The sequence below is a fragment of the Physeter macrocephalus genome, chromosome 18 (genome assembly GCF_002837175.3).
Source record: "Physeter macrocephalus isolate SW-GA chromosome 18, ASM283717v5, whole genome shotgun sequence".
NCBI lineage: Eukaryota > Metazoa > Chordata > Mammalia > Artiodactyla > Physeteridae > Physeter > Physeter macrocephalus.
In genome coordinates, this window is record NC_041231.1 from 2,766,228 (window position 1) to 2,791,653 (window position 25,426).

Consider the following 25,426-nt stretch of genomic DNA (forward strand, 5'->3'; position numbering starts at 1 on the left):
AAAAAAAAAAAAAAAAAAAAAAATTACTTCCAAATAAACAGCTGAAAAAACCCCCCCAAACCCTGAGGCATTCACAGTGGTTCTCTACTGGGTGTGACTTTGCCCCCCAGGGGACATTTAGCAACATCTGGACATTTTGGTTGTCATAACCCAGGGATGCTACTAAACATCCTACAACGTTAGCCCCCTCAACAAAGAATGACCTGGCCCCAAACTTCAACCAACAGTGTCACAGCGGAGAAACCCTGCCCTACTCGGCTGACAGGCGGCTGGCAGAGTGCCCTTGAGGAAGGCAACCTGGCAGCACCCACTGAAATGAATAATGCACCTAATACCTGTGTTACGGGCTAAGTCGTGGCCCCCAGATTTCATATGTTGAAGCTCTAAACATCAGTACCTCAGAATGTGACCATATTTGGAGACCAAGCCCTTTCGAGAGGTGATTCAGTTAAATGAGACTGGTGTCCTTATAAGAAGTTTGGACATACAGACGCCAGAGATACACACACAGAGGAAAGACAACGTGAGGACACGGTGAGAAGGCAGCCATCTCCAAGCCAAGGAGAGAGTCCCCAAGAGAAATCAACCCTGCTGACACCTTGATCTCAAGCTTCCAGCCTCCAGGACTGTCATATTTCTGTGGCTTCAGCCACCCAGTCTGTAGTGTTTTGTTATGGCAGCCACAGCAAACTAATACATCCTGGAAATTATCATAGAAAGAAAGGTACAGTAGCCCTCCCTTATCCACGGGGGATATCTTCCAAGACCCCGAGTGCATGCCTGAAACCGTGGATTATACCAAGCCCTCTGTATGTTTTATCTTATACACACATACCTAAAGTTTATATATATATATATATAACTATAGTGGATTTACAATAGTTATATGTATAAAACTATAGTTGATTTACAATATTGTGTAGTTTCAGGTGTACAGCAAAGTGATTCAGTTATATATAGTTATTTGTTTTCTTTTTCCGATTCTTTTCCATTATAGGTTACTATAAGATAATGAATATAGCTCCCTGTGCTATAGAGTAAATCCTTGTTTATCTATTTTATATATAGTGGTGTGTATCTGTTAATCCCATACTCCTAATTTATCCCTCCTACCCTTCCCCTTTGGTAACCATAAGTTTGTTCTCTATGTCCGTGAGTCTGTTTCTATTTTGTAAATAAGTTCATTTGTATTATTTTTTTAGATTCCACATATAACTGATATCATATAGTATTTGTCTTTCTCTGACTTACTTCACTTAGTATGATAATCTCTGGGTCCATCCATGTTGCTGCAAATGGCATTATTTCCTTCTTTTTTATGTCTCAGTAATATTCCACTGTGTATATATACCACATCTTCTTTACCCATTCATATGTTGATGGACATCTAGGTTGCTTCCACATCTTGGCTATTGTAAATAGCGCTGCTATGAACATTGGGGTGCATGCATCTTTTTGAATTAGAGTTTTCATCTTTTCCAGGTATATGTCCAGGAGTGGGACTGCTGGAGCATATGGTAACTCTGTTTTTAGTCTTTTAAGGAACCTCCGTACTAAAGTTTATATTTTAATTTATATTTAAATTAATCATAATTTAGATAAAGTTTAATTTATAAATTAGCCACAGTAAGAGATTAGCAATAACATAGAACAATTATAACGATACACTGTAATAACAGTTATGTGAATGTGGTCTCTCTCAAAATATTTTATTGTACAAATGTAATGCCTTTCCCATGTTAAGCACGGATCATGCACTATGGCCGTAACTTTTGCAGTTTGCCTTGTGACTGCAAAACTAGCAAGAAACTTTCTCCTTCACTCTTTCACAGATAGAAGATTCATTCCTACCATAAATCTCAGCAGTCTCAGCATACAACTTTTTTCTTTCTTTCCTTAAAAAGCTGAGAACTTTCACCTTTTCACTTAGAGGAAGCACTTTACAGCCCCTCTTGTCATATCTAAATAGCCAGAGTCACTCCTCATGCTTTTTGGGGCCATTATTATGTAAAACAAGGGTCACCTGAACACAATCACTGCAATACACAACAGTCGATCTGATAACCAAGACAGCTACTAAGTGACTAAAGGGCAGAATGCACTGGACAAAGGGGTGATTCATATCCTGGGGGGGCAGAACAGGGCGGCATAAGATTTCATCACGCTACTCAGATTGGCACACAATTTAAAACTTATGGATTGTTTACTTCTGGAAATTTCCATTTAATATTTTTGGACCATGGTTGACCGCAGGTAACTGCAACTGTGGAAAGTGAAACCACAGATGATGGGGGACTACTGTACTTGTACGTAGGGAAGTAGGGCTCAAGGGAGGTTTTTAGAAAATCGGCCAAAACCTGATGCAAAATGGATTCTCAGCAACAGAGAGCACTGTGGCATGTGCATAGCATGGGGAATGAAGGAGAGATGTACATTTTAGGACGAATTGTTCCAGCGTCTTTGGAGGGAGTCATATATGATATGACCCCATATGTTTGGAAATCAATGATAAACCCCTATAGTATCATGTATACTGAGTTCATCATATATTATGAGCACTGGGAAAAACATGAGAATAAATCTTAGATCATTAACATAAGTTGCAGAGGTAAGGCAACCAAGCAAATGTGAAAAAAAAAAAAAAAAAGGACAGCACAAAAACATACACATTATACACGTGTGTAGAGTTACAGGTGTATGATAAAGTAATAAAAGTGAGAAAGCTTAAAAGAAAGACCAGCCCTGAGATTTGTGGCACGGGGAGACGGGTGGAATGCGGGCTATTTGGCAGAGGAGGGTAAGGGAGGGTCAGAGCAGAACCCAGAGACACCAGAGTGCTGGCCACATACAGGCCCTGGGTGGGCACCTGCATATCTTAGCTCACTCGGTCAACACAACAATGCTGGGAGCAGCCCTGTTAGGATCCTGATTTCATGGATGCAGAAACTGAGGCAAAGAGAAGGCAGTAGTTTGCCCAGGGTCAAACGGGAGAAAATGGCAGAGCTGGGCTTTGGCCCCAGGAAGGTTGACTATTGGGCTGTGCTCGAAACCAGTCCATAAATTTGCCACTTGACTTTTTAAAACATACGTGTAAAGGAAGGATTTAACTTTCCCATTTCAGAATTTGGCAGATGTGTTGGGTTAAAAAAATACTAAGAATAAAGAAGGTTGGAACATATCTGAATGATGCAGTGAATAAGTATGTATGTATGTATACATGTATAGATGTATGTACGCATAATCCATCTCTACATAAATTTTATCTGTTGTATACAAAAAAAGTTCATGTCCTACAGATAAAATATATAATTTCTTATATATTTAAAAAAATATATCTTCTTAACTTAGGTTCATGGAACATTTACAAAAGCAATAATTTTATTTTTGTACTTGGACACAAAGAAAATATTCATTAAAAAAGTAGAGATTTCACAGGCCACATCCTCTCACTGTAAGCCTGTTAAACTGGAAATAAATACCAGTGATAAAAATATACTGCTTAAAAACTAAGAAAACATTTCTTAAAAGAACTCTAAAGAGTAAATCAAAACACAAAATAAAAACTACCAATAAAGCAATGAAAAGGAACATATTTCATAGTAAGATCTATGTGTCATAGCTAACGCTGCAATCAGAGGAAAATTTATAACCTTTAAAATGCCTTTTAGAAGAAAGACTTTAAATAATCGTACTGTTACTCTTAATTAAATTACAAATTAATAAAGTTAACCAGGAAGAGGGAATTAATAGACATAAAAGCCCAAATTGGTGAAACAGAAAACAAAAATAGCCAAAAGGTGGTTTTTCTGATAAAATAATAAAAGTGTAATAAATAAAATAGATAACTCTCTCATGAACTTGATTAAGGAAAAAGAGCAAAACTATAAAAGCTCAGGCAAGAAAAAAAAAAGAGATGAGAGATACAGAAGACATAAAATCACTAAAAGAGAAAATTAGTTGCTACCAAGTGGCAACATAAATGAAACCCTCGAGGAGTTGAACAGCAATGAATAAATTACCCCAAAAGGTGCAGTAAATTTATTTAAAGCAAATTACCATAAAACAGACGAAGAGGAGATTAAAGATCTCCTTTAAAACATGTACCAGGCCCAGACGGTTTTACAACTTAGTTCTAATATTTAACCTTTAAAGAGAAGATAATTCCAATGTTCTTCAAACCGTTCCAGGACACAGAAAAAGGTAGACAGAGTTCCCTTTTGTAGAACATTTGTATTCGCACACACATGATGGCAGATTTCCTGCTCTTTTGAACCCGAGGCCCTGTTATTTCTAGGATCAGATATCAGGGATGTCTTTCATCAACACTGAGAATACAGTTTCACAGTCTTAATGGCTATTTAATGGATACATGATACCTTCTTTAAGCAGACCTCTACTGATGGATACGTCGGTGGTTTGCTATCTTTTGCTATTTAACAATTGCAGAAATCAGTATCCTGATAATGGATCATTTTGCAAATGTGCACTGTCAGTGTAGAATAAATTTCTGTAAGGGTTTGAAGGGCATATGCAACTTTCATTTCATTGAAATTATCTTATTTGTCTCCATAGAAGTTGTATCAACTTAATCTTCCAACATCAATGACTGAGGTGGAGGGTTTCCCTGTACATTCACCTATCAAACTTTTAAATATTTAATGATCAGATAGGTTTAAAAATCTCATGGCTTTAATTTGCATTTCTTGTATCATAATCAAGGTTCTCAGCATCTTTTCATCCTTAAGAATCACTGGTATTTCCTGTCCTGAGAACTGTCTCTGTACCTTTTATTCTTTTGTCTTCATGATTTACAAGAGCTTCTTAATATACTGATGAAATTAGCCCTATGTCCATGATATGAGTGGTAACTATTTTCCCCAGGATATAATTTTTAAAAAGTATTTTTCGTATTTTTTGCTATGCAAAATATTTTTATTTTCTATATTTTTTTCATTAAGACATAGCGGATGTATAATAAACTGCACGTTTAATTTAGTACGTTTTAGTAACTTTTCCCCCACAATTTAGTAACTTCTGACATACAATTAAACCATTGCCACAATGTGTTGAACATATCCATCACCCCCCAAAGTTTCCTTTAGCCCTTCTGTACTCCTCCTCCCAACACGGTCCCTGTCCCCCCACCCCCCTCCCAAGATTAACAACTGATTTTTTTGTCACTCTAGATTTGTCTGCATTTTCTAGAGTTTTGTATAAACAGAATAATACAGTATGTGCTCTTTTCTGGTCTGGCTTCTTTCACTCATTGTCATTATTTTGGGGTTCACTTAGGCTGTTACTTTTCATTTTTGAGTAGTATTCCAATGTACGGATATTCTACAACTTAAAAAAAAATGCCCAAATGTTGATGGGCATTTGGGCTGTTTCCAGTTTTCATAAAACTGCTATGAATATTCCACGTACAAGTGTCGGTATATGCATCTGCTCTTATTTCTCCTGGACAAATACCTAGGAATAGAATGTCTGGATAATATGGTGGGTATATATTTCACATTTTGGGAAACGGCCAAACTGTTTTCCAAAGCAGCTGCACCATTTTGCATCCCCACTAGGAGAGTATAAGAGTTCCACTTTCTTTACCAGCACTTGGTACGGCCAGTCTTCTTAATTTTAGCCCATATAATGATGTATAGTAGTATCACATTGTGGTTTTAATTTGCCTTTCCCAAATAACTAATGATGTTGAGTATGTTTTTATGTGCTTGCCCATATATCTTCTTAGATGAAGTCTCTGTTCAAAGCTTTTGCCCATTTTTATTTGTTGTCTTACTATTCAGTCATAAGTGTCCCTCATATATTTTGGATACGAGTCCTTTATCAGATGTATGATTTGAAAATATTTCCTTCCAATCTCTGGTTTGTCTGTTCATTCTCTTAGAGTCCTTCAAAGTGAAGCCTGTAATTTTGTTAAGTTCAGTTAATTTGTTCTAATTATGGCTTTTGCTTTTGGTGTCATGTCTAAGAAATCTTTAACTCAAAGTCACAAAGATTTTTTTCCTATGTTTTCTTCTATATTTGTCGGCTTTAAATTTAAGCCTCTGGTAAACTTTGAGTTAGTTTTTATATATGATGCAAGATGTAGATCCAAGTTCATTTTTTGGCATATGTATATCCAGTTGTTCCAATGCTGATTGTTGAAAAGACTACCCTTTCTCTACCAAATTGCTTTTGTACCTTGATCAAAAATCAGTTGTCCATAAATGTGCAGGCCTCTCTGGACTCTCTAGTCTGTTCTGTTGATCTGTTTGCTTACCTTGATGCTACTACCACACTGTTGGTGTAGTCCTCCAACTTTGTTCATTTTCAAAGTTGTTTTGGTGTTCTAGGTCATGTGCATTTCCATATGAATTTCAGAATCAGTTTGTTAATTTCTACAAAATGCCTGCTGGGATTTTGACTGATATTATACTAAGTGTAGAAATCAATATCGAATCTTGTGATTCATGAACATGGTATACCTCTCCATTTATTTAGATATTCTCTCAGGTCTTTCAGCAATATTTTATAATGTCCAGTGTACAGCTCTCACATGTTCTGTCAGATTAGTCTCTAAGTATTTCATATTGTTCATGTTACTGTAAGTGGTATTTTAAAATTTCAATTTCAGATTATTTCCCGCTAGAAGATAGAACTGGAATTGATTTTTCCATGTTGATCTTGCATCTGCCACCTTGCTAAATTCACGTATTAGTTCTCGTAGTCATCTTATATATTCACCAGGTTTTCTACACAGATAACTATGTCATCTGCAAATAAAAACAGTTGTATTTCTTCTTTTCCAACCTGGGTGTCTAAAATTTCTTTCTCTTGCCTTCTTGTTGTGTTCCTGACCTTAGGGGGAAAGCAGTCAGTCTTTCTTCATTAAGAGGTTATAGCTGGGACTTCCCTGGTGGTGCAGTGGTTAAGACGCCCAATGCAGGGGGCCCAGGTTTGATTCCTGGTCAGGGAACTAGATCCCACACGCATGCCGCAACTAAGAGTTCACACGCCACAACTAAGGAGCCTGCCTGCTGCAACTAAGACGCGGCACAACCAAATAAATAAATAAATATTTTTTTAAAAAAAGAAGCTATAGATGTAGTTTTTCCGTTGAGAGCTTTATCAGGTTGAGGAAGCTCCTTTCTATTTTCTACCTGCTTTTGTAATACTTGGCTGTTGGATTTTGTCAAATTCTTTCTCTGCATCTATTGAGAAAATCGTATGGTTTTTCATTGTTAATATGGTTAACTGACTGATTTTCTAAAATGTCAAACCAACTCTGCATTCTCGAACCCCAGTTGGTCATGACGTATAATCTTCTAATATATTCTTGGATTTGATTTGCTAAAATTTTGCAAATAAAATTTTGCATCTATGTTCATGAGGGATACTTAACGATAGCTTTCTTTTCTTACAATGTCTTTAGCTATAGTTTTCTTTTCTTACAATGTCTTTGGCTGGTTTTCAGATCAGGGCAATGCTGGCCTCATAATGAGTTTGGAACTATTCCCCCCTTTTCAATTTTCCAGAAAATGTTGTCTAGAATTGATTTTATCTTTCTTAAATGCTTGGCAGGATTCACCAGTAAAGCCATGTGGTCCTGGAGAATGTCTGGGGGAATGTTTTGAACTATAACTTTGATTTTATCAGCAGAGAGAGAACTATTCAGGTTATCTATTTCTTGAGTTGTTTACATCTTTCAAGACATTTGTCCATTTCACCTAAGTTGCTGAATTTAAAGACTTGTATGGCGTATTCCCTTATGATCCTTTCTATATCTGTAGAATCGGTACTGCCATATCGCTCATTTCTGATACTGATAATTTGTGCCTTCTCTCTTTTTCTCCTGATATTTCTGGGTAAAGGTTCATCAACTGTATTGATCTTCTAAAACAAATCAGCTTTTGGTTTCATTATTTTTTCTTTTGTTTTTGAGTGTTCCGTTTCATTTGTTTCCCCTCTGAGCTTTATTATTTTCTTGTTTCTGCTTCTTTAGGGTTTAGCTTGTTACTCTTTCTCTAGTTTCTTATGGTAGAAGCTGAGGCCGACCGGAGCCAGTTCTTTTTTAGTGTACTTGCTGGTGCTCTGTGCTGCTTCCTGGGTGCTGCCCTTAGCAGAGCCTACACATTTTGATATGCTGTGTTTTCATTAAGTTCAACATATTTTCTAGTTTTCATTTGGATTTCTTCTCTGACCCCGTCCTATTGGAAGCATGTTACTTAGTTTCCAAATATTTGAGGATTTTCCAGAGATCTTTTAATTATTGATTTTCAATTTAATCCCATTGTGGTCAGAGGACAGACTTTATGTATCACTCGAATCATTTTAAATGTACTGCGATTTGTTTTATGGTTCAGAACCTGCTTCTATCTTGGTAAATGTTCTGCGTACACTTGGAAACAGTATGTTCCCTGCTATTGTTGGGAGGAGTGTTCTATAAGTGTTCATTGGGTCAACCTGGTTGAAAGTATTGTTCAGAGTTATATCCTTACTGCTTTGCTCTCTACTTGTTCTATCAACTTTTGAGATAGGTGTATTAAAATCCCCAATTCTCATCCTGGATTTGCTTCTTTCTCCTTTTATATATTATTCATTATTTTTTCCCTTTCGGCTATTGGGTTTGAAGTCATATTTAGATATACCAACTTATGAATCAACAGTCATTTAAATACTTTATATATTATAGGATCCGATACGGAGTACTTCTGTTATTATTTTTCTAAATATTCTCTAGGTTGGGATTTTGTTTTGTCTTTGACAGAGTTTAAAAGCCAGGAACACCACCAATCAAAACAGTAAAATGCTGGATCCAATTCCCACAAAATCAGAAACACATCAGGGAATCCTTGCCCATCGTATTTCCAAATTAGCCTGCAGACCCCTCCCCTAAGGCAGCACACAAGGAGCACAAAATCACTGGCATAAACGTTTGACTGGACACAGCAAAAAATCAATTGTACACTCGTATCACAGCAAGTGATAAAAGCAGGAACAATACTGGATAGTGTAGGTGGAACCAACCCAGGTGCGTCTATTCTTTAAAACTAAGGAGACAGGACATCTGTCAAAAGCCTAACCGTTGCTACTCTGGGCAGTGAGACAACAGGGGATTATTTTTCTTCATTATTCTCGTGTGTATGTTTCATAGGCTCTATAATGAGCATATGCCACGTTTTTAAGCAGAAAACAAACCTCTTGAAATTTGGGAGTGGCCATCTTTTGGTCATGAAGAGATGGGTCGTGATGGGGTGACCTTCGGGCAAAGGGGTCCAGGTGGAAAAGCCTGGCTGTGGGTGCAGGCGGGGGGTGCAGAGCTGGGAAGATGAGTGGGGGCCAGGCTACCACGAGACCCAGAGGCATCCAGACGGCAGCCCCGAGGGGACAGGGAATCCTGGTGGGGGGCGGTGTGAGCAGGCACAATTGTTCACCTGCTCACTGGCCGTCCAGAGCAGATGGGCGGGGGGGGCGACAGCGAGGAAGATACAGAGAGACCATCCTCAGTGAAGTCCTGGGGCAGCTCGGAGGGGACGGGAGTGAGTGGCCTGGGGGAGAGCCCGTGAGAAGGTTCTGGTCCGGGAGTTCACAACACGCCCACAGAGCTCGTCGGGCCTCGTCTCCTGCCCCGCCAGACTCCCACACCTACCGGAGGAGTCGCAGGCCCCAGCCTGCAAGACCTTGCGGGGACCACCTCCCCGGGACCCCGAGGCTGCATGAGTGATGGGTGGTGACCAGGACGGTCACCAGAAGTTATGATCACAAGTCCTCCCCAGAGCCAGGGGGAACGTCACACCCCAAGACGAGAACAGAGGGGCAGATGCCAGGAGGGCGCCTGGGACCCTATTCTTGTCCTGAACAAGGCAACTTTGACCCAGGTGAGACCGAGGCGGACACAGACCAGGATGTCACAGAAGGAGAGCCTCGCCCTCAGGGCCACACCAGTCCATGGACCACCTGCTTCAAGGTAACCTAGGGGCTTGTTACTGACACACATTCCTGGGCCTCCCCACAGTCCCTGTGACTCAAAATCTTGAGGGGTAGGTCTCTGAGTCTGTGTTAAAAGTCAAGTTCTCCAGGGGATTCGAGGGACACCCAGGGAAGTTCCAACCTGAAGCATCACTGCCCAGCCCCGGCCTTCCTGGCCGGGAACAGCTCTGTCTGTCACCCAGAGGAGGACTTCCGTTTCTGCCAATAAGTGGGCCTGATGCTACGAAAAGCCTCTCTCTGCAAGTTCTGGAACAGAGCCAACGTCCTGCAGGCTCCGCTGAGCTCACCTGACAGGGAAGGGGGTGTCCCCATGGCCAAGAGGGGAGCAGCTGCGCCCTGGCTCTGACCCGCTGGCCTCCAGGGGTTGCCCACCTGAGGAGCCCCAGTGGGGACCTTACTGCCCCCCGAGGGGAAGAGGCCGCGCCTGGAAGCAGCACAAAGCAAGAACCGGCAGCTGAGACTCCACGTCGAAAAGCTGCACCAAGAGCCAAAGGGCGCGGCAAACCAAACAACAAAGCCAGACAAAACCCAACCAAACCCTCGCATGGGCCAAGGGGGGAAGGAAACCCCCCTGCCTCGGCCTGCGTTCCTGGAGGGGAAGTGGTGCGTGTGCTTGGCCCGCTCTTCCAGGACGCTGGCTCTGTGCGCACGTGACACGGGTTGTCTAGAAAACCCCACACCTATAAACCAACCCCACTCATGTCCTGGCGTGGTTCGCGGGATCGCCTCTCCAGAGCCCACGGGAACCCACAGGTACAAAACCTCCACAATCACAGCCTGAGCCGGCAGACCCACGAGGAAGCAAGCGTCAGAGAGCCCACCGAGAACAGAATCAGACTCTCCAAGAGCCGCAGGTGATGAAGCGACAGGATGGGTGTGAGGAGATGAGCACATTCAAGCGGCTGAAAAATCCAAAGCTCTGTCGTCAGACGTGAGGAAGATACAAGACGCTAAGACCAAGCAGGTGAGACCCTCACACGAGGACACATGGAAATGAAAAAATAGGTGGCAACTGAAAGAAACACCTCACCGGCTGGCACACGTGAAGAGTTAGGAAACCACGAAGAAGCTGCTGAGGATGCAGCACAGGAAGACAGAGACGGGGGGTATGAGAGACGCCAAGGAGGGTGGACCAGGAGGGGCAAGTGGAAGTTTCCAGGCGAGGTCAGAGCAGTTAGGGGAGGTACTATTCTATGACACGGTGGGGCTGATTTTCCACTTGATGCAGGACACAAACCCTCATTCAGGAATCACGACACCTTGTAGGCAGGACAAGTAAAAACAGTCCACCAGCTTGAGTCACTACAGTGAAACGATGGAACACCAAAGTCAACGAGAAGGTATTCAAGGTCACCAGACGGGAGGAAGGGTCACCTACAAAGGATCGTCCATTAGCTCGACAGGGCACACCAGCCGGGAGACGGTGGTGGATCTCCAGCCTGCTCAGAGAGAATACAGACCTCTAACAACCTATAGTGGAAGAGAATCTGAAAAAGAATAAATATATATATATATGTAACTGAATCACTTTGCTCTACACCTGAAACACTGTAAATCAACTATACTTCAATTAAAACAAACTTTTTAAATTAAAACAAATACAGATCTCAACCTGTGATGGTCTACACAACTAAACCATTGTCCGAGAGCAAAGGCAAAATACAAAAATTTCAGACGAGCAGAAACTGAGTAGACTGTCGACAGACCGCGCCGGAAGAGAGCACAGGCTTCAGGAGGAAAGAAATTAAATCCAGACTGAGAGACAGAAAACTCGCAAATCTGTGGGCAAACACGCTCCTCCCGCGTCAGGACAAGCAGCTAACGCAGAGGACTGCTTACAAAGGCAAAACCCAAACACGGGGCAGCGGGGCCTGGGAAACGGGAGGGTGATGGGGTGAGGGCCCCCCGGCCCGGGGGAGGGGGCGCGGGAGGCATGGAGCAGCTGCTGACCGATGGGACGGGCAGGCCGTCAGGACAGAAGGGACTTGCACGGCTTTCACACGCGGAAGCCAAGAGGATCGGACCCCCCCACCCCCGGCGCCGCCCGTCAGACGTGAGTCGGAGCCGCAAAGCCCCAGAGCAGGCAGGGCCTCCGCGCCTCCGACGTGGTCCCCCCGCAGGGCGGGGCACGCGGGCTTCGGGCCCGTCATTCTCTGAAATCCTCTGTCTGAAGTCTCTGTGGTAAGAGTGCTCTTTTCACCCGGTGTCCGCACCGCCCGCCCCCCCCCGCCGCCGCTCCACCGTCGCCCCGGGAGCCCCTGAGGTCGCAGGTCCCACCTCCAGCCGGTTCCCGCTCCCCCTATCCGCACCCCGACACCACGGCTGCAGGTCCTGGGCTGGCCCGCCACCGAGTCTCGCCTGCGGGCCCCGACCAAGTCCTGCCCCGCCACCCCAGGGAACCACGCGGGGCACAGGGCTGACCCGCGGCCACTCCTGCTCCGTGGCCTCCACCATCTGCCCCGTCCAATGCCTGCTGGCTCCGGGTCACGACTCATGCCCGAGGCCGCCAGACTGGAGAAGAAGCCCCGCGGGCATCCACGCGAGGTGGGTGAGGTCAGCACCCCACCCAACGCAGACACCAGGTGCCACGCCCGGGTCACCTGGCAGAGACACGCAGAGGTGTGGCTGGCCCCCGAACACCTCTGTCCGAGATGCTCCTGCCATTCGCCGGCCTTTCCTCGCCCTCCCGGCCAGCTCCACTCAGCCCTGATGTCACCTCCTCCTAGAAGCCTTCCCGGACCTGTCCGGCTCAAGCCAGGCGCTCGTCCCTCAGAGGCCCCCACACTCTGCCCTCTTGCTGTCGCCCTTCCTCCTCCTGATGGTGAGCAGAGCCAGCAGTCCCTGGTGAGTCGGGATGGCCAAGCAGCCGAGTGGCCGGAACCTGCAGGGGGGTGGGCGCCGTGCAGGAGGGACCCGGGCTGCCCCGGCCACCTGTCACCGCTCACGAGATCTCCCCTGAAGACAGGCATCCACCCGGAAATCAGAGCGGCTCAGACAAGGCTCTAGAACCACGAACGAGGGGGAGAGCTCTGCCTGGGACACGGGGCCTGAGGGTCGCAGGACAGGAGCCCAGAGAAGCTGCGAGCCTGAGACACACAGAGGAATCACCGAGGTGGGGGAGAGGTGTGCGGGCGGGCACTGCCGTGGGCAGGGGGGCAGGCGGGTGCGCGGGCAGGTACCGCGTGCTGGGACGGAGATGACAGCGTCCAGCACGCCCCGTTCTTGAGGTTCAGGTTCAAGGCCTGGCACTGGCGTGGCGGTGGAATTCAGCACGGCTGTTCGCGCCCCAGTGCGTGGGAGCTGGGCCTGCAGGCCTCTCCCAGTGGTGGCATCTGGCCCCGGGGTTAGCGCCCCTTCACCCACACCAGGGCTCTTGAGAGCCTCCGGGGGAGGAGGACTCGGGAGTGTCGGGTAACCCACGGGACCCAGGCCGACAGCTCAGGCTCCAGAAATCCGGTGGCTCTGGGCCGGGCTGACTTATCGCGTCCTCCGTGCGGGAGCGTATTCCTCAAAAGGCGCCGACTGCCCGGCGCTCGTACCTCCTTCACACTCGGCAGACATCGCTGAGGACGCGCTAACGCCGAACAGGCTGAACGGACGCATCGTCGCGGGCTGCTCTGTGCTCGGCCAACAGGGAGCGATGTTCCTCCCCGCGCCCACCCCGCGCACTAGCATTCGCAGAAAGCCCCCCTCTGCACTGCGACAATGGTCCTGCCCCAAATCCGGAGCTGTTGTCACAATTGTCCTTTGCACCCACTCCAGCGGGCGGGCAGGCAACGCGTCCCGGGGCCCGTCGGCGACGCGATGAGGCCCCGGGCAGCCCAGCGCCCAGCAGGGGATGTGTCCACAGGCAGGCCTGGGAGCAGGGGGAGGCCGTGGCTCCTTTCCAGAACACTTCCGGCCCTTCTGCCAGCAGTGACCAGATGCGGGAGGGTACCTGCCGGCTCGGCCGCCCACAGAGCCGGCACCCGGCGGACGGGGCGCCAGCCGCCCGTGAGCTCAGCACGAACTCATCACCCTCTGCCATGCTCGGGACAGTGACGCCACCCTTGCAACCACCGGCAAGCTGAAACGTTCTGGCGGAGGTGGGAGCATTCTGGGGGTCCCGGGAAGAGGTCCAAGGTCGGGGGGATGGACGCAGAAGTGACAGAGAACAAAGGCACAGAGCGTCGAGGAGGGCAGAGCTGCAGGCACACACGGTGCTGGCTCAGGACCCCCGGCCCCACTCCACCTGGAATGGGGGTCAACGTGTACTACGGGCCACCTCCTCTCCGCCAGACCTGGGGCGCCAGCCACACAGCACGGAGCGAGGCAGGGCCTGGCTCCCAGAAGCCCAGAACAGAAGAGAACGTCCGCGGGTGACAGTGGGCCAGCGGGAGCAGACATGACAATACCAGCTGTCCACAGGACAAGAGCAAGGGCTAGGGGGAGAAGGGGGCGTCGGGACACCCCAGAGGCCCCAGCAGCCCTGGGTCAGAGCTGAGCGTGGCCCTGTCCCCACCCACCAGCCTGTGTGAAGGTTTCTCACCAGAACTGTCGTAGCCGTCCACCGAGAAGTGCTCAGGCCTCCGCTCCTCCGACGTGGGGTCGCAAGTGATGTGGGGGACCACCAGCATCTTCTCCCCCGGGCTCAGCCCGTTGTCCTTGTCCAGTTTGAACTTTTTTTTCTTTACCTAAAAAAAACCAGACAGTAAAACTGTCAGTTCCGGGGCGTCCTCTGCCAGGCCGTCTGCTGGCCCCGGACCACCCTTGGGGCACCTGCCAGGGCCCAGGCCAGCACCCTCGCGCACAGGCAGAGCGGGCTGCGGCGTGTGATGCTGACAGAGGGGCTCTGCCCAGTGGCTGCCCTGGGAGCTCACAGCCTGGGGGGCAGGCGGACAGGGAACTAGCAAACAGATAAATACACAGGAATACTCCAGGGCAGGTGGCGATGAGGGCAGTGACCAGCAGGGAGTTAGAGCGGGGCGGGGCGGACAGACTGAGGCCAGCCGAGGCTTCCCTGAGGAGGTGACCTGGAGGGAGCAGGCCATGCTGGGATCTGGGAGAACCTTCCGGCAGAGGAAATAGCAGGTGCAAAGGCTCCAGAGGCAGCCAGAACCTGGGAGACTGCGTCTCTCCAAGGATGGTGTGGGCGCGGGCCAGGAAGGAGAGCTCTGTCGGGGCGGCCCACACCCTTCGTTCACGAGACTCTTGCCTCAAGTCTGCCCGAGCTCCCTTATCCTATGACCACAAGACCCTCCTCCCTGAGCCAGGATGCCCCCTCCAGCCCCTGCGGCCCACCAGGCCCAGCATGGAAAGCCCAACACCAAGGCCCTCTCAAGAGCCTTCTCCCAGCCGCTGGCCGGAATCCAGCCCGTCCTGTTCCCGGGGTACTTCCTCGGGGCCTCCCACAGCCCTGGCCCTGGAGCGGCCAGTCCTCCAAGCCCCCAAGCCTGGGCTCACCGGGACGGCAGGAGCCCAGCACGGGCTGTACACCCCCAGTGACCACAGTGCCACGGGCCACGCCGGGGTGAAGCGCCAGAGTCAAATCCTGGCCGTGAGCTGTGGCCGCGTGGCCTCCCCGCCCGTGTGTGAGTGCCCCATCCTGCTGGCAGGCGGGGGCTGGTTACCATGGCAGACTTCTTGGGCTTGGGGCTGGGGGAGAGCAGAGCATGGCTGCGGGGCGGCTTCCGGACGTAGATCTTCCAGGTGGAGGAGTTGGGGTTCTCGGCCGCGTAGCACCGCCACGCCGTCTGAAACCAGCAGAAGCGAGTGGCTGTCACCGCGGAGCCACTGACGGGGGCTCCCAGGGAGCTGCGGCCCGCCACTCCTGCCTGGGCCCCCTTCTGGCAAGACCACGGGGCTTCCTGCCCACCAGCCCTTTCCCCAGGCTCAGGGCCGGCCCCCACCCCCAAGAGCCTGTTCCCTTCCTGCAGCCCACAGCCTCATGCACGGTCGCACGCGGCTCAGCCCCCACAGGGGCCTGTGAGCCCCAGTCCGTCTGCGCCCACCTCCACCTGCCGGTACCCCCACGGGGTGCCCCCCCAGCCCCGTCCTGGTCGCCGGCCTCTCCTCGGGGACGCCGCAGGGGAGAGGTCACCGGGGGCGCGGAGGGGCAGGGCCCCCAGGGCCAGCAGGAGGCGGGGCTGAGTGTCCAGGAGGCAGAGCCCCCAGGGACCCACAGTGTCCGGGGCCTCCAGATGGCCTGGGGGAGAAGGCCTTCTTAGGCCTTCACGCTAGAGATGCCCACGGCGACTACTACCAGGCTGTGGCCTGGAGGAGGAGACCCAAGGGGAGGCCACGTCTGGTGGGGGTGCTGGAGGGGGCGCCAGGAGCCTCGTAGGAGGACGCACCCTGAGGGCCTCGGCACTGCCGGCCGTGGGAGAGAGAGCTGCCGGGTGCGGGGGAAGGGCTCCCGGGACAGTGATGCCACCTCTGCGACGGGAACCCAGGGGACATGTCCCCCCCACCCCGCCCCGCCGTCCCTCATCCCAGTCCCGCCCTCCAGGCCCCGCTCCAGGCCTCTCCCGCCTCCTGGGAGGCTCGTGTGAGGCCGCACACACGCCCCACGGGAAGTCGGCGCGCCCCCTCCGCGGGCAGGCCATTTGCAGCCTGATTTACGGTCTCCCCGAGAGGAGGCTGTGGCGCCATAAAGCCAGGCCTGAGGGGGGGGCCGAGCCCCCAGCTTTACGGCTGCTGCCTTCACTTCCTTCCGGTGTAGGATTAGCGTCCGGCCCCAGACGGTGGTTCCGGACAGGCTTACGAGGAACAGGCTAGAGGCCCTGGCTGAGCTGCGGTCGCCAGCGTGACCCCAGACGGTCTCCGGGGGCCGTTCGGCTCTGGGTGCCCAGAGGGGTCCAGGCTGTGCACCACAGCCACGCCGGTGGGTGCAGGGCCGCACGCCCACGCTGACACGCGATGACAGCCCTGTGCCAGGCCCCTGCCCGGCCACCCCGCCCACAGCCCCGCGCCCACTCCGGCTGCTCCTCGGCCCCGGGGCGGCCGCCGGCCGGCACCCTCGGAACACGAGTCTGCAGGGGTCCTCGAGCCTGAGCCTTGCTTGGCGCTGAGAGGGCCGCCCAGTCCTCCGGGCTGTTCCAGGAGCCTTGGGTCCCGGAGCCCAGTGTCCAGGGGCTCGGGGCCGCCCGCCTGCTTGCCCGCCTCTGGAACCTTCCTCTCCCAGTGTTCTCGGGCTGGGAGCCTCTGGGACAGCCTCATCACAGAAGGCCGGCGGGGAGGAGGGTGCGGGGAGCGAGGGGCCAAGGGCAGGTGCGGCCCCTGCCCCGCCCCCAAGGCCCAGCACTGTGAACCCCGGGCCCTGTAGAGAGTGAAGCTGGCCCATCAGTCCAGAGCGCGGCCCGTGCCGTTGGGTCACCGGTCCTCACCTCCTATCGGCCGGGAGGACTGAGCCCCGTGGGTGCTGGGAGTGGCCCAGAGGCACCAGCACTGCACAAGCAGGCCCTGACCTCTGACCCTGGGGGGGGGGGCGGCCACCTGAGGGCCCCTTACTCTTCCCTCCCAGTCCTGCCCCCTCGCAGAGTTGGGGGCTGGCCACAGAGGAGGGAGCAGACAGACACCAAGGCGGCCGCTGCAGCTGGGGGCCAAGGGCCCACCGGACTGGCCAAATCCGGGACTGGCCAGGCCACCTCCTCGTCCCCCGGCCTGGCCCACACGACGGAGGAAGGTGGGCTCCCACGCTCCCGTGCCCCCGCCCCATCGGCATCACCCGACGGTTCCCAGGACAGGAGTTACGGCAGGTGGGCACTTCTGTGGCACGGATCGCGGCCCTTCCGTGTTCGGGAGGGTCCACAGGACAGGGTCTCGGCGGCCCCGGGGGCCGGCTCAGCTCAGGGCCGAGAGCCGTTCCCAGACCAGACACGGCTCGTACTTGCCCGGGCAACACGGAGCTGGGCACACTGACCGCCACATGACGGTGACGAGGCCGCGGCGGCGGCCGCCATCACCTGGATAAGCGAGGCTGCGGCCGGGATCTGCCGGTTGAAGTGCTTCTGCCTCTGTTTCTGCTGGACCTTCAGGGCGAAACCGGAGCCGAGAATCCCCTGCGAGGCACAGAGAGCAGGGGTCACATCCTGCAGACGCGGGCGCGCGAGACGGGCTGGGCACCGGTGGCCTGCTTGGCGCTGTGGGCCCCACGGAGGAGGTCGGTGCCTCCGGCCCAGCCCGTGGGGCAGCAGGCAGCCCCACCCCAGCAGGACCCACTGCTGCCCCCCCCACCCAGGACTGCTGACGGGATGGAAAGGGCCGGCTCACCGGGGGGGCTCCCAGTCCACAGAGGGGATCAAGCCACACACACATACTTACGCTGTACGTGGACGTACATACACACGCTATACCACAGCCACGTGACACACACGTGCACGGACAGACATACCCGCGACACACACGTGCAGTGTGTTAAGGACTACCACACACAGAGAACACACGTGACACACGTGCACGAGCACATACAAATGCGTGTGGTACGTACACCTGTGACACGTGCACAGACAATACATACGCACACAAGTACACACGGAGCACGTGTGCATGCTGCGTACACCCAGTACGTACACACAGACGCAGACCGCATGGCGTATGACACGTGCACATACAGCGCATACACACACACGGTCTGGTCACACGCCTACCGGGCACCCCCCCACACACAGAGTGAACTAGAAGATTCTAACGCCCATGGTCTACGGTCTCCAGGAAGGACAGGGGTCAAAGCCGCCCCAGGCCACAGGGCAGGGCCGCTCCCTCCCTCACGGCTGGCACCTCTGCGGCTCTGTGGCAGCCAGCATGGGCGCCTCGGCCCTACCCTCAGCGGCCGAATGAGCCGGCCTGCGCCCCACTGCTTGCCACGAAAGGCCTGGCGGTCGCCGCCGCCCACACTTGCTCCAAAGGACCCCCCGGGGGCGGCGGCCTCCAGAGGCTCGGAGGCAGGCGAGCCGGGGTCTGAACGCGCCCCCCGAGGGTGCTCTGCTCACAGGGCCCCCCTGCCAGCCCCAGAGCCCGGACGCGGCTGAGGACCCGCGGAAAGGCCCCCGACACGGAGCACCTACCGCCGGAAGCGCAAAGAAGGAGATGGCGAAGACGGAGAAGCAGGAGGCGATGGTCTTCCCGACCCACGTCTGGGGCACCTTGTCCCCGTAGCCGATGGTGGTGACCGTCACCTGCAAGGACGAGGGACAGCGGTCGGCACTCAAGCCCCAGAACCTCAGGGCGGGCGTCCGTCCGTCCGTCCAGCCTGAGCCCCGCGCTCCATCCGAGACCTGCTGCCGCGCAAGAGGCCGGCGAGAGAGCCCAGCAGCGAGAGGCCGGGCGGCTGAGAGCACGGCGCTCGAGCCGCGGGGTCTGGGTCCCCCGGGCTGACGCCGCAGAGGAAGCAGGCCCCAGCGTACACACGGGAGCGCGGCGCCGACGGGGGCAGCCTCCCCGCCCCACCCCCTGCCCCGTCCCCAGGAGGCCTGCCCACCGGGCCACCGATGTGCTCCGGCCCCCAGGAAGCCGGAAGCTCCCACAGAGGCCCACCCGCCCCAAAGGGCCCGGCCACGATGACACGCCACTTCCTGACGCCACCCCAGGCGCCAGATGCTGCGTTTGCCCTTTTCTCGGAGGGAGTCAGACGCAGCTTGAGTCTTCTCCTCCACGGGGGAGCCGTCCGTCCAGGGCGCGTGCCGGGACAGCGGGACTGCGGGGCTGCTTAAACCCCACCGCCACCCTAGGCCTGCCTCCGCTGGCATCTGAGGCTTTGCTCCCCGGCGGGGCCTCCGGCGTGAGCCCGACAACGCCATCCTGCAGGGACTCAGAGCCCACCCCGGCCGTGCCGGCCGCGCGGCCCACACCCGTCCGCGCCAGAGTCTGGGTGCTTGAGGAGCCAGCTCTGCGCCTGGCAGGGGGACCAGGGCGCCCAGAGTCCCAGCTCAGGGTCCCGTCAGCACACGCGCTCAACCCGTGGTCTCGCCAGCCCTGTGCTGGGCAGCCCGGCTTCCCCCTTCCAGGGCCCCCAGCCCAGGCCAAGTGAGGACGGCCCCTGGCAGCTCGGGAAGTTCCGCACGGAGCCCCCGTGAGACGCCCCCCTGCCCCCTGAGGCCGGCGGGGAGCAGGGCCTGGGGAGGCCCATTTCACAGATTCCACCGAACAAGGCCCAGGCGGGAGGCGGCGGCTTCTGCAGCAGGGTCCTTGGGGCCCGCACACGTGTCCACGCGGACAGGGACAGGCACACAGGACAGCTCGGAAGCCCCGGGGCAGAGGCGAGAGGCCCTCAGGAAGCAGGAGTGGCCAAGAGTCCGGGCAGCGAGAAGGACCGCGGTGCGGGAGCCTGGCTTACACCAAAGAGCACAACCTGGGGGCAGCGCGCGCGCACGCTCCCGCCCGCCCCACGCCCACCACGCGACCGTTCGTGGTCCCGGCTCCCGTGACCGCCACACGGAGCGTTTCCTGGCAACGTCACCGTCCCCCGGACACACGTCCGCACCCGCTTCCAACGTGCTGCCCGTGCACGTGTGCGCACACACACAGATGGCCTGACACGGAGACAGGGCGCCGCACACGCACGCCGAGACACGCTAAGGCAGAGACGAGGCACAGGCGTGCGTACGTACCACACGTGGTGCGAGGTCACATGAAGAGGGGCCGGCGCCCACGGCAAGCCCAGCTCCCTCCAGGCCCAACGCCTCACACGCACACACAGGCAGTGCACACCTGGAGTGCGCGCGGCCCAGCACCTGCAGGGTGGAGCAGGCCAGCCTGAGGCCTTGGGCAAGGCTGAAGGCCAGCAGGCAGATACGGGGGCCGGGGGAACCTGCAGCCCCTCGCCAGCAGCCCCCAGAGGGTCTGCGCCCCTCGTGCGAGGCCTGGGCGCCAGCCGCCTCTCAGCATCTGGGTGCACGGAGCAAAGGCACGTCGGGCCCTGCAGATGGGATGGGGCGTCCGAGACGCCGCATCCAGCGTCTTCCGGAAAATGGTTCTCATAGAATTATTTATTTATGTGTAAACATACAGTGGGTCTATTTTTAAATTTCTAACTTTTATCTTCTAATGCAGTATTGACAGACGTGAGCCCCGTAAACAAAAGCTTTCTGGGGCCTTCAGTCACTGCTAAGGGCGTCAAGGGGTCCTGAGACTCCAAGCTCGAGAACGGCAGCCATGCAGGGAGCCAGGGGCAGGGTGACCTCTGAGATGGACCTGAGCGTGGCCCTCACGCCAGGGGGGGCAAATTTTAAGCGGTGCCAGAAAATTCGGGCCTCAAGCCAAATGATACATAATACAACCTTCTAATTATCCAAATTAAGGCAAAAAAAAAAAAGGAAAAATTCCAAGACAACGGGGAAAGGGACACAGGTGGGAGTTGGAAAGGGGTTGGCCTGGAAGGCCCCGGGGGCCGAGCGGTGCGGGCAGGCGCTCTGGAGGCGAGACCCCATGTCCTCGCCCGCCTGGCTGGGAGGTGCTGGGACTCCAACGGCGGGGCAGCAGGAAGAAGCCAGGGGAGCCCCGGCCAGGTGTCCCCCACCCGGCGCGGCAGGGCACACTCCCGGCTTCTCAGACTCTGCCACAGCCCTTCTTTGTCAAGTTAACGACATCCTTTCAGCTCTTTGAGGAAATAGCCCATCCCCGCAGAGCTGTTTGTTTTTCCTGAATTCACAGACACAAGCAGCTCAGGAATGGGCCGTTTTACAGCCTGCGTGCTCGGAACTCGCCCCCCATGGCAGGCGATCGGGAATGCAGAGCTGCGCGTCCCCTGGGCACAGACTCGGGGAGACAACGCAGCCGGGGTGCTGAGCCCGGGGTGCGTCCCCCGGCCCCCGTGTCTCTCCTCCAGGAACAGGAGGCACGAGGGGACCCGCCAGTCCCCCCAACACCGCGTCACGAGAAGCTGGCGCTGGTGTCATTTTATTTCCTCCTGGACGCCGGCCTCCGGGGGAAGCGGGAGGGCCAGCCCAGAAGCCCGGCTCCACAGAGGACGCGGTCAGCCTGCAGCCACCCTGCAGGCCGTGGCCATCTGTCCAGAGGGGATGGGCAGCCAGGAGCGAGAGTGAGGACGGTGCCAACGTGGGCACTGGGGGCTCGCACCGGGGTGGGGGGCGGGCACCTCCGTTTGGCAAACTCACGACCATGCTGTGAGTTCGGGACCATCTGCCAGAGGGAGAGACTGAGGCCGGGGCGGGGGGGTCTCACCAGTGCTAAGTGACGGAGCTGGCAGCAAACCGGGGCCGGCTCACCCCCAGGCTCCTCGCCGGGACAGCCGGAGGACAAGCCCAGGGCTAGAGGCTGCCGCGCCGAGGGGTCTGGGGCTCGCCCAGCCTCGGGCCACCAACCTGCCCAGAGGAGGCTGGATGGACGGAGCCAGGGAGAGGGCACCTCGGGGGAGGAGCCGTGTGGACAGAGGGGAGGCTGGGCGGGTGGCAGGACTGCCTCAGGACAGCAAAGGGTGGGGGCAGCGGTCCCGGGCCGCAGCTCCGGCCATCGTGGGGCCGCCCCAGGAGACCCCGGCCAGGCTTGCAGGGGACACCGTGAAGGGGACAGAGGCCGGCACACGAGGGCCGAGGGGACAACCCTGCCAGGCTTGCAAATTCTGGGGAAAAACAAAAGCAAACACATACCCCCAAATAGGCTCACTCCCTTTCAGAAAGGAAAAAGTCAATAAACGAACAGAAACCCACGCGGGCCCAGGGCTCCTCGGCGCCCTGGCCGCTGTACTCACGGGGAAAGGGCGCGGACCGCGGGGACGGGGTCAGGACCTTTCTCCCTCCTCGGGAGGGGCCTCAGGAGCTTCACACCGCGCCTGGCGGGATGCTGTGGACACCCCGGGCCCTGCCCAGGCCGTGCCCACCCCACAGCGCGGCCGGGCTCGCGGCCCCTCACGCAGGAGACTCTGCCTCGAGGGCTCAGCTCCGACGTGTCCTCCTCAGGGGGCCCTCGCCGACTCCCAGGGAAATCACGGCGTGTGGACCACCACCGACCAGGACCCAGCCTCCAAGAGCGAGACCCCCGGGCGGCTGGCCCCCCACTGTGCCCCAGTGCCCAGCGCAGAGCCGGACTGCCCGGATGCGCCCGGTGCCCAGGACCGGCCCGTCCAAGAGGCCCCAGTCCTCCAAGGAAGGTCTTGGAAGCAACGGAAAGAGTCGCGACCTTCCCTGGATCGTGGTCCCCTCGGGGAGCCCCACGTCGGCCCTCAGAGGTAGACCTGCCGCCCCCCATTTTACAGATGGGGAAACCGAGGCACAGAGCGGTCACAGGCCCTGCCCTGGCCCCAGCGCGGCCGCATGGTGCGCCCACCCCTCTGCACCCCACTGCCGGCCTGGCGGGAAACACGGGTCCCTGGGGGCCAGGAAGGGCCAGCACACACAGGCGCGCGCACGTGCACACGCGCGTGCGAAGAGGGGCCGCTCTGTGAGTTAAGGTGCTAGAGGCCGGGAGCCGGCCGGGGCAGAGCCGGACCCTGGGCACCAGCAGGGCTAAGGGCTGTGACCGGGCCGCGGCAGCCACGAACACTCGAGTGTGGATTAGGTGGCTGGGGGGTCACTGCCTGTCGGCCAGCCTGGGGGCACCGCCAAGAGAACCGTGGCCAGTAACAGCCCCTAAAATTCACAGCCAGCCTTTGCTGCATCCGCGCTGGGCGCCAGATACCCCGGGCTCTCTGTGTCCTGACAACCCTCCCCAGATCACGAAAAGAGGCGCCCAGCTTACACCCGGGGAGGCGGGCTAACCTGCCCAGGGCCACTCAACAGGTCAGTAGTGGAGCAGGATGGCTTCCCACCATGCTCCCGCCCGTTCTACCCCACTACTTCCTGTTTCACTGTGTTCCTGACGCTGACCATGTTTCTCTCCCTCGAGCTGAAGCTGCAAGGTGCTTACCCCGGATGACAAGAGCTGAACACCCCCCTCACTGGGCCTGCTGAGTCCGTGTAAGAAAATCGCCCCAGGGGGTCCCTCAGCGGGCAGTAAGTACAGAGAGGCAGACCTGCCCTGTGGACCCCTACTCATCCTGCAAAACCCAGTCGTAAAGGCCCTTCTCTGGCTGGGCTCCCAGAGCCCACGGTCCCAGCCCCATACACAACTGGCAACAGGTGCAGGATGGGATGGGGGCAGGTGGCAGCCCGGGGTCCTGGAGACCCTCTGTTCTTAGCTGCATAGCACCCCTGGGCTTTGCATGGAGTCCAAGCAGAGGAAGAGCCTTGAAGGGCTGGGGGCCCAGCCCCCCACCACCCGGGCCCACAGGGCCTCGGATTCCCCAGCTCCAGATGAAGTCCTGACCCTGGTTCCACCCGCTGGGCGGTGCCGACAGGCCTCGCATGTGAGTATCTGGGAGGCCCTGTCCTCACCCAGACCCCCCACTCGGCCCCCAGACCCTTTGGGCCTCATTCTACCAGGATGCAGTCCGGCCTGGAGAGCCAGAACCTTCTGGAGCCAACAGCTAAGGAGCCAGACTCTTGTTTTAAACGGTGGCTGAATGCAGGGGCGGCTTCTAGGCTTTTCCACTCTAAATTCTAAATTTAGATGCAGGGGGTAAACAGAGCCCGGCAGCCTCCTGATTTGAGAGACCCCCGGGCACTAAACAGAGGAGCCCGTGTTTGCGAAACCTGCTTTTCCCTCCGCTCAAACTCTAACACAAACAAACGCATTTTGTTCCAAAGGCAAAGAAAAAAGTCTTAAATCCCCCCCAGCACCTCGGCAGCCAGGCATGGGGCGCCACACTCGGGGGGAGGGGGGAGCTCTCACATCCAAGTCAGGCGTCCCCACCTGGGGTAGCGGGAGCGGAGGGGACCCTCAGCCTGGAAACTGAGGCTCGGTGAGGGGATAGACGTTCTCGTGATGTCCACCTGGGACGGCGCGGTCCTGGGCTGAAGGGTGTCCACCCAAACCCACGTCCACCCAGGCCCTCAGAACACAAGCCTACCTGAAAAAAGGGTCTTTGCTGATGCAACTGGGTTAATGATCTGGAGAGGACATCTCCTCAGTTCTGGGCTCCCTGGGTGGGCCCGGCACCCACTGACCAGTGTCCTGGTAAGAGACAGAAGGTGTGGCCACAAACCCAGGAGCACCTGGAGCCCCCAGAAGCTGGGAGAGGCGGGAAGGACCCTCCGCCAGAGCTTTCGGAGGGAGCCGGCCCTGCAACCCCTTGATCTCGGACCGCTGGTCTCCAGATCCATGAGAGAACGCAGTTCTGTTATTTCAAGGCACTCAGTCGGTGGGACTTTGCTGTGGCCGCCCCAGGACACCGATGCACCCGCTGTCCTGGGGGCCACGGACAGAACCGCTGTACGGGCACGTCAACTGATTCATTCACTCGTCCAGCAAACACCGGCCAAGCCTGGATGCTGAGGATGCTGGGGCCACCTCTGTGGCACCTACAGCCCTCCCGGCGGGTCCACACGCAGCAGTGGCCACTCCCCACGGGAACCCGCCCCCTTGCCCTGGCTCCGCAGAGGAAACACAGTAGATGGCCCATCCCAGCGGC

At 55.2% G+C, this 25,426-nt stretch overlaps 1 protein-coding gene across 2 annotated transcripts in view; it reads right to left on the reverse strand.

Annotated features, from left to right (window-relative positions):
- The window catches only part of KCNQ1 (potassium voltage-gated channel subfamily Q member 1), a 364,341-nt gene that overhangs the window by 233,951 nt on the left and 104,964 nt on the right, over positions 1-25,426 (reverse strand). For both annotated transcript variants that reach the window (XM_024133313.3, XM_028478569.1), the window contains exons 7-10: positions 19,029-19,139; positions 17,928-18,023; positions 15,594-15,716; positions 14,513-14,657 (exon numbers count right to left, since the gene is read on the reverse strand). In XM_024133313.3, the coding sequence (XP_023989081.1) occupies positions 14,513-14,657; positions 15,594-15,716; positions 17,928-18,023; positions 19,029-19,139 (475 nt within the window). The remainder of the gene's footprint in view (positions 1-14,512; positions 14,658-15,593; positions 15,717-17,927; positions 18,024-19,028; positions 19,140-25,426) is intronic.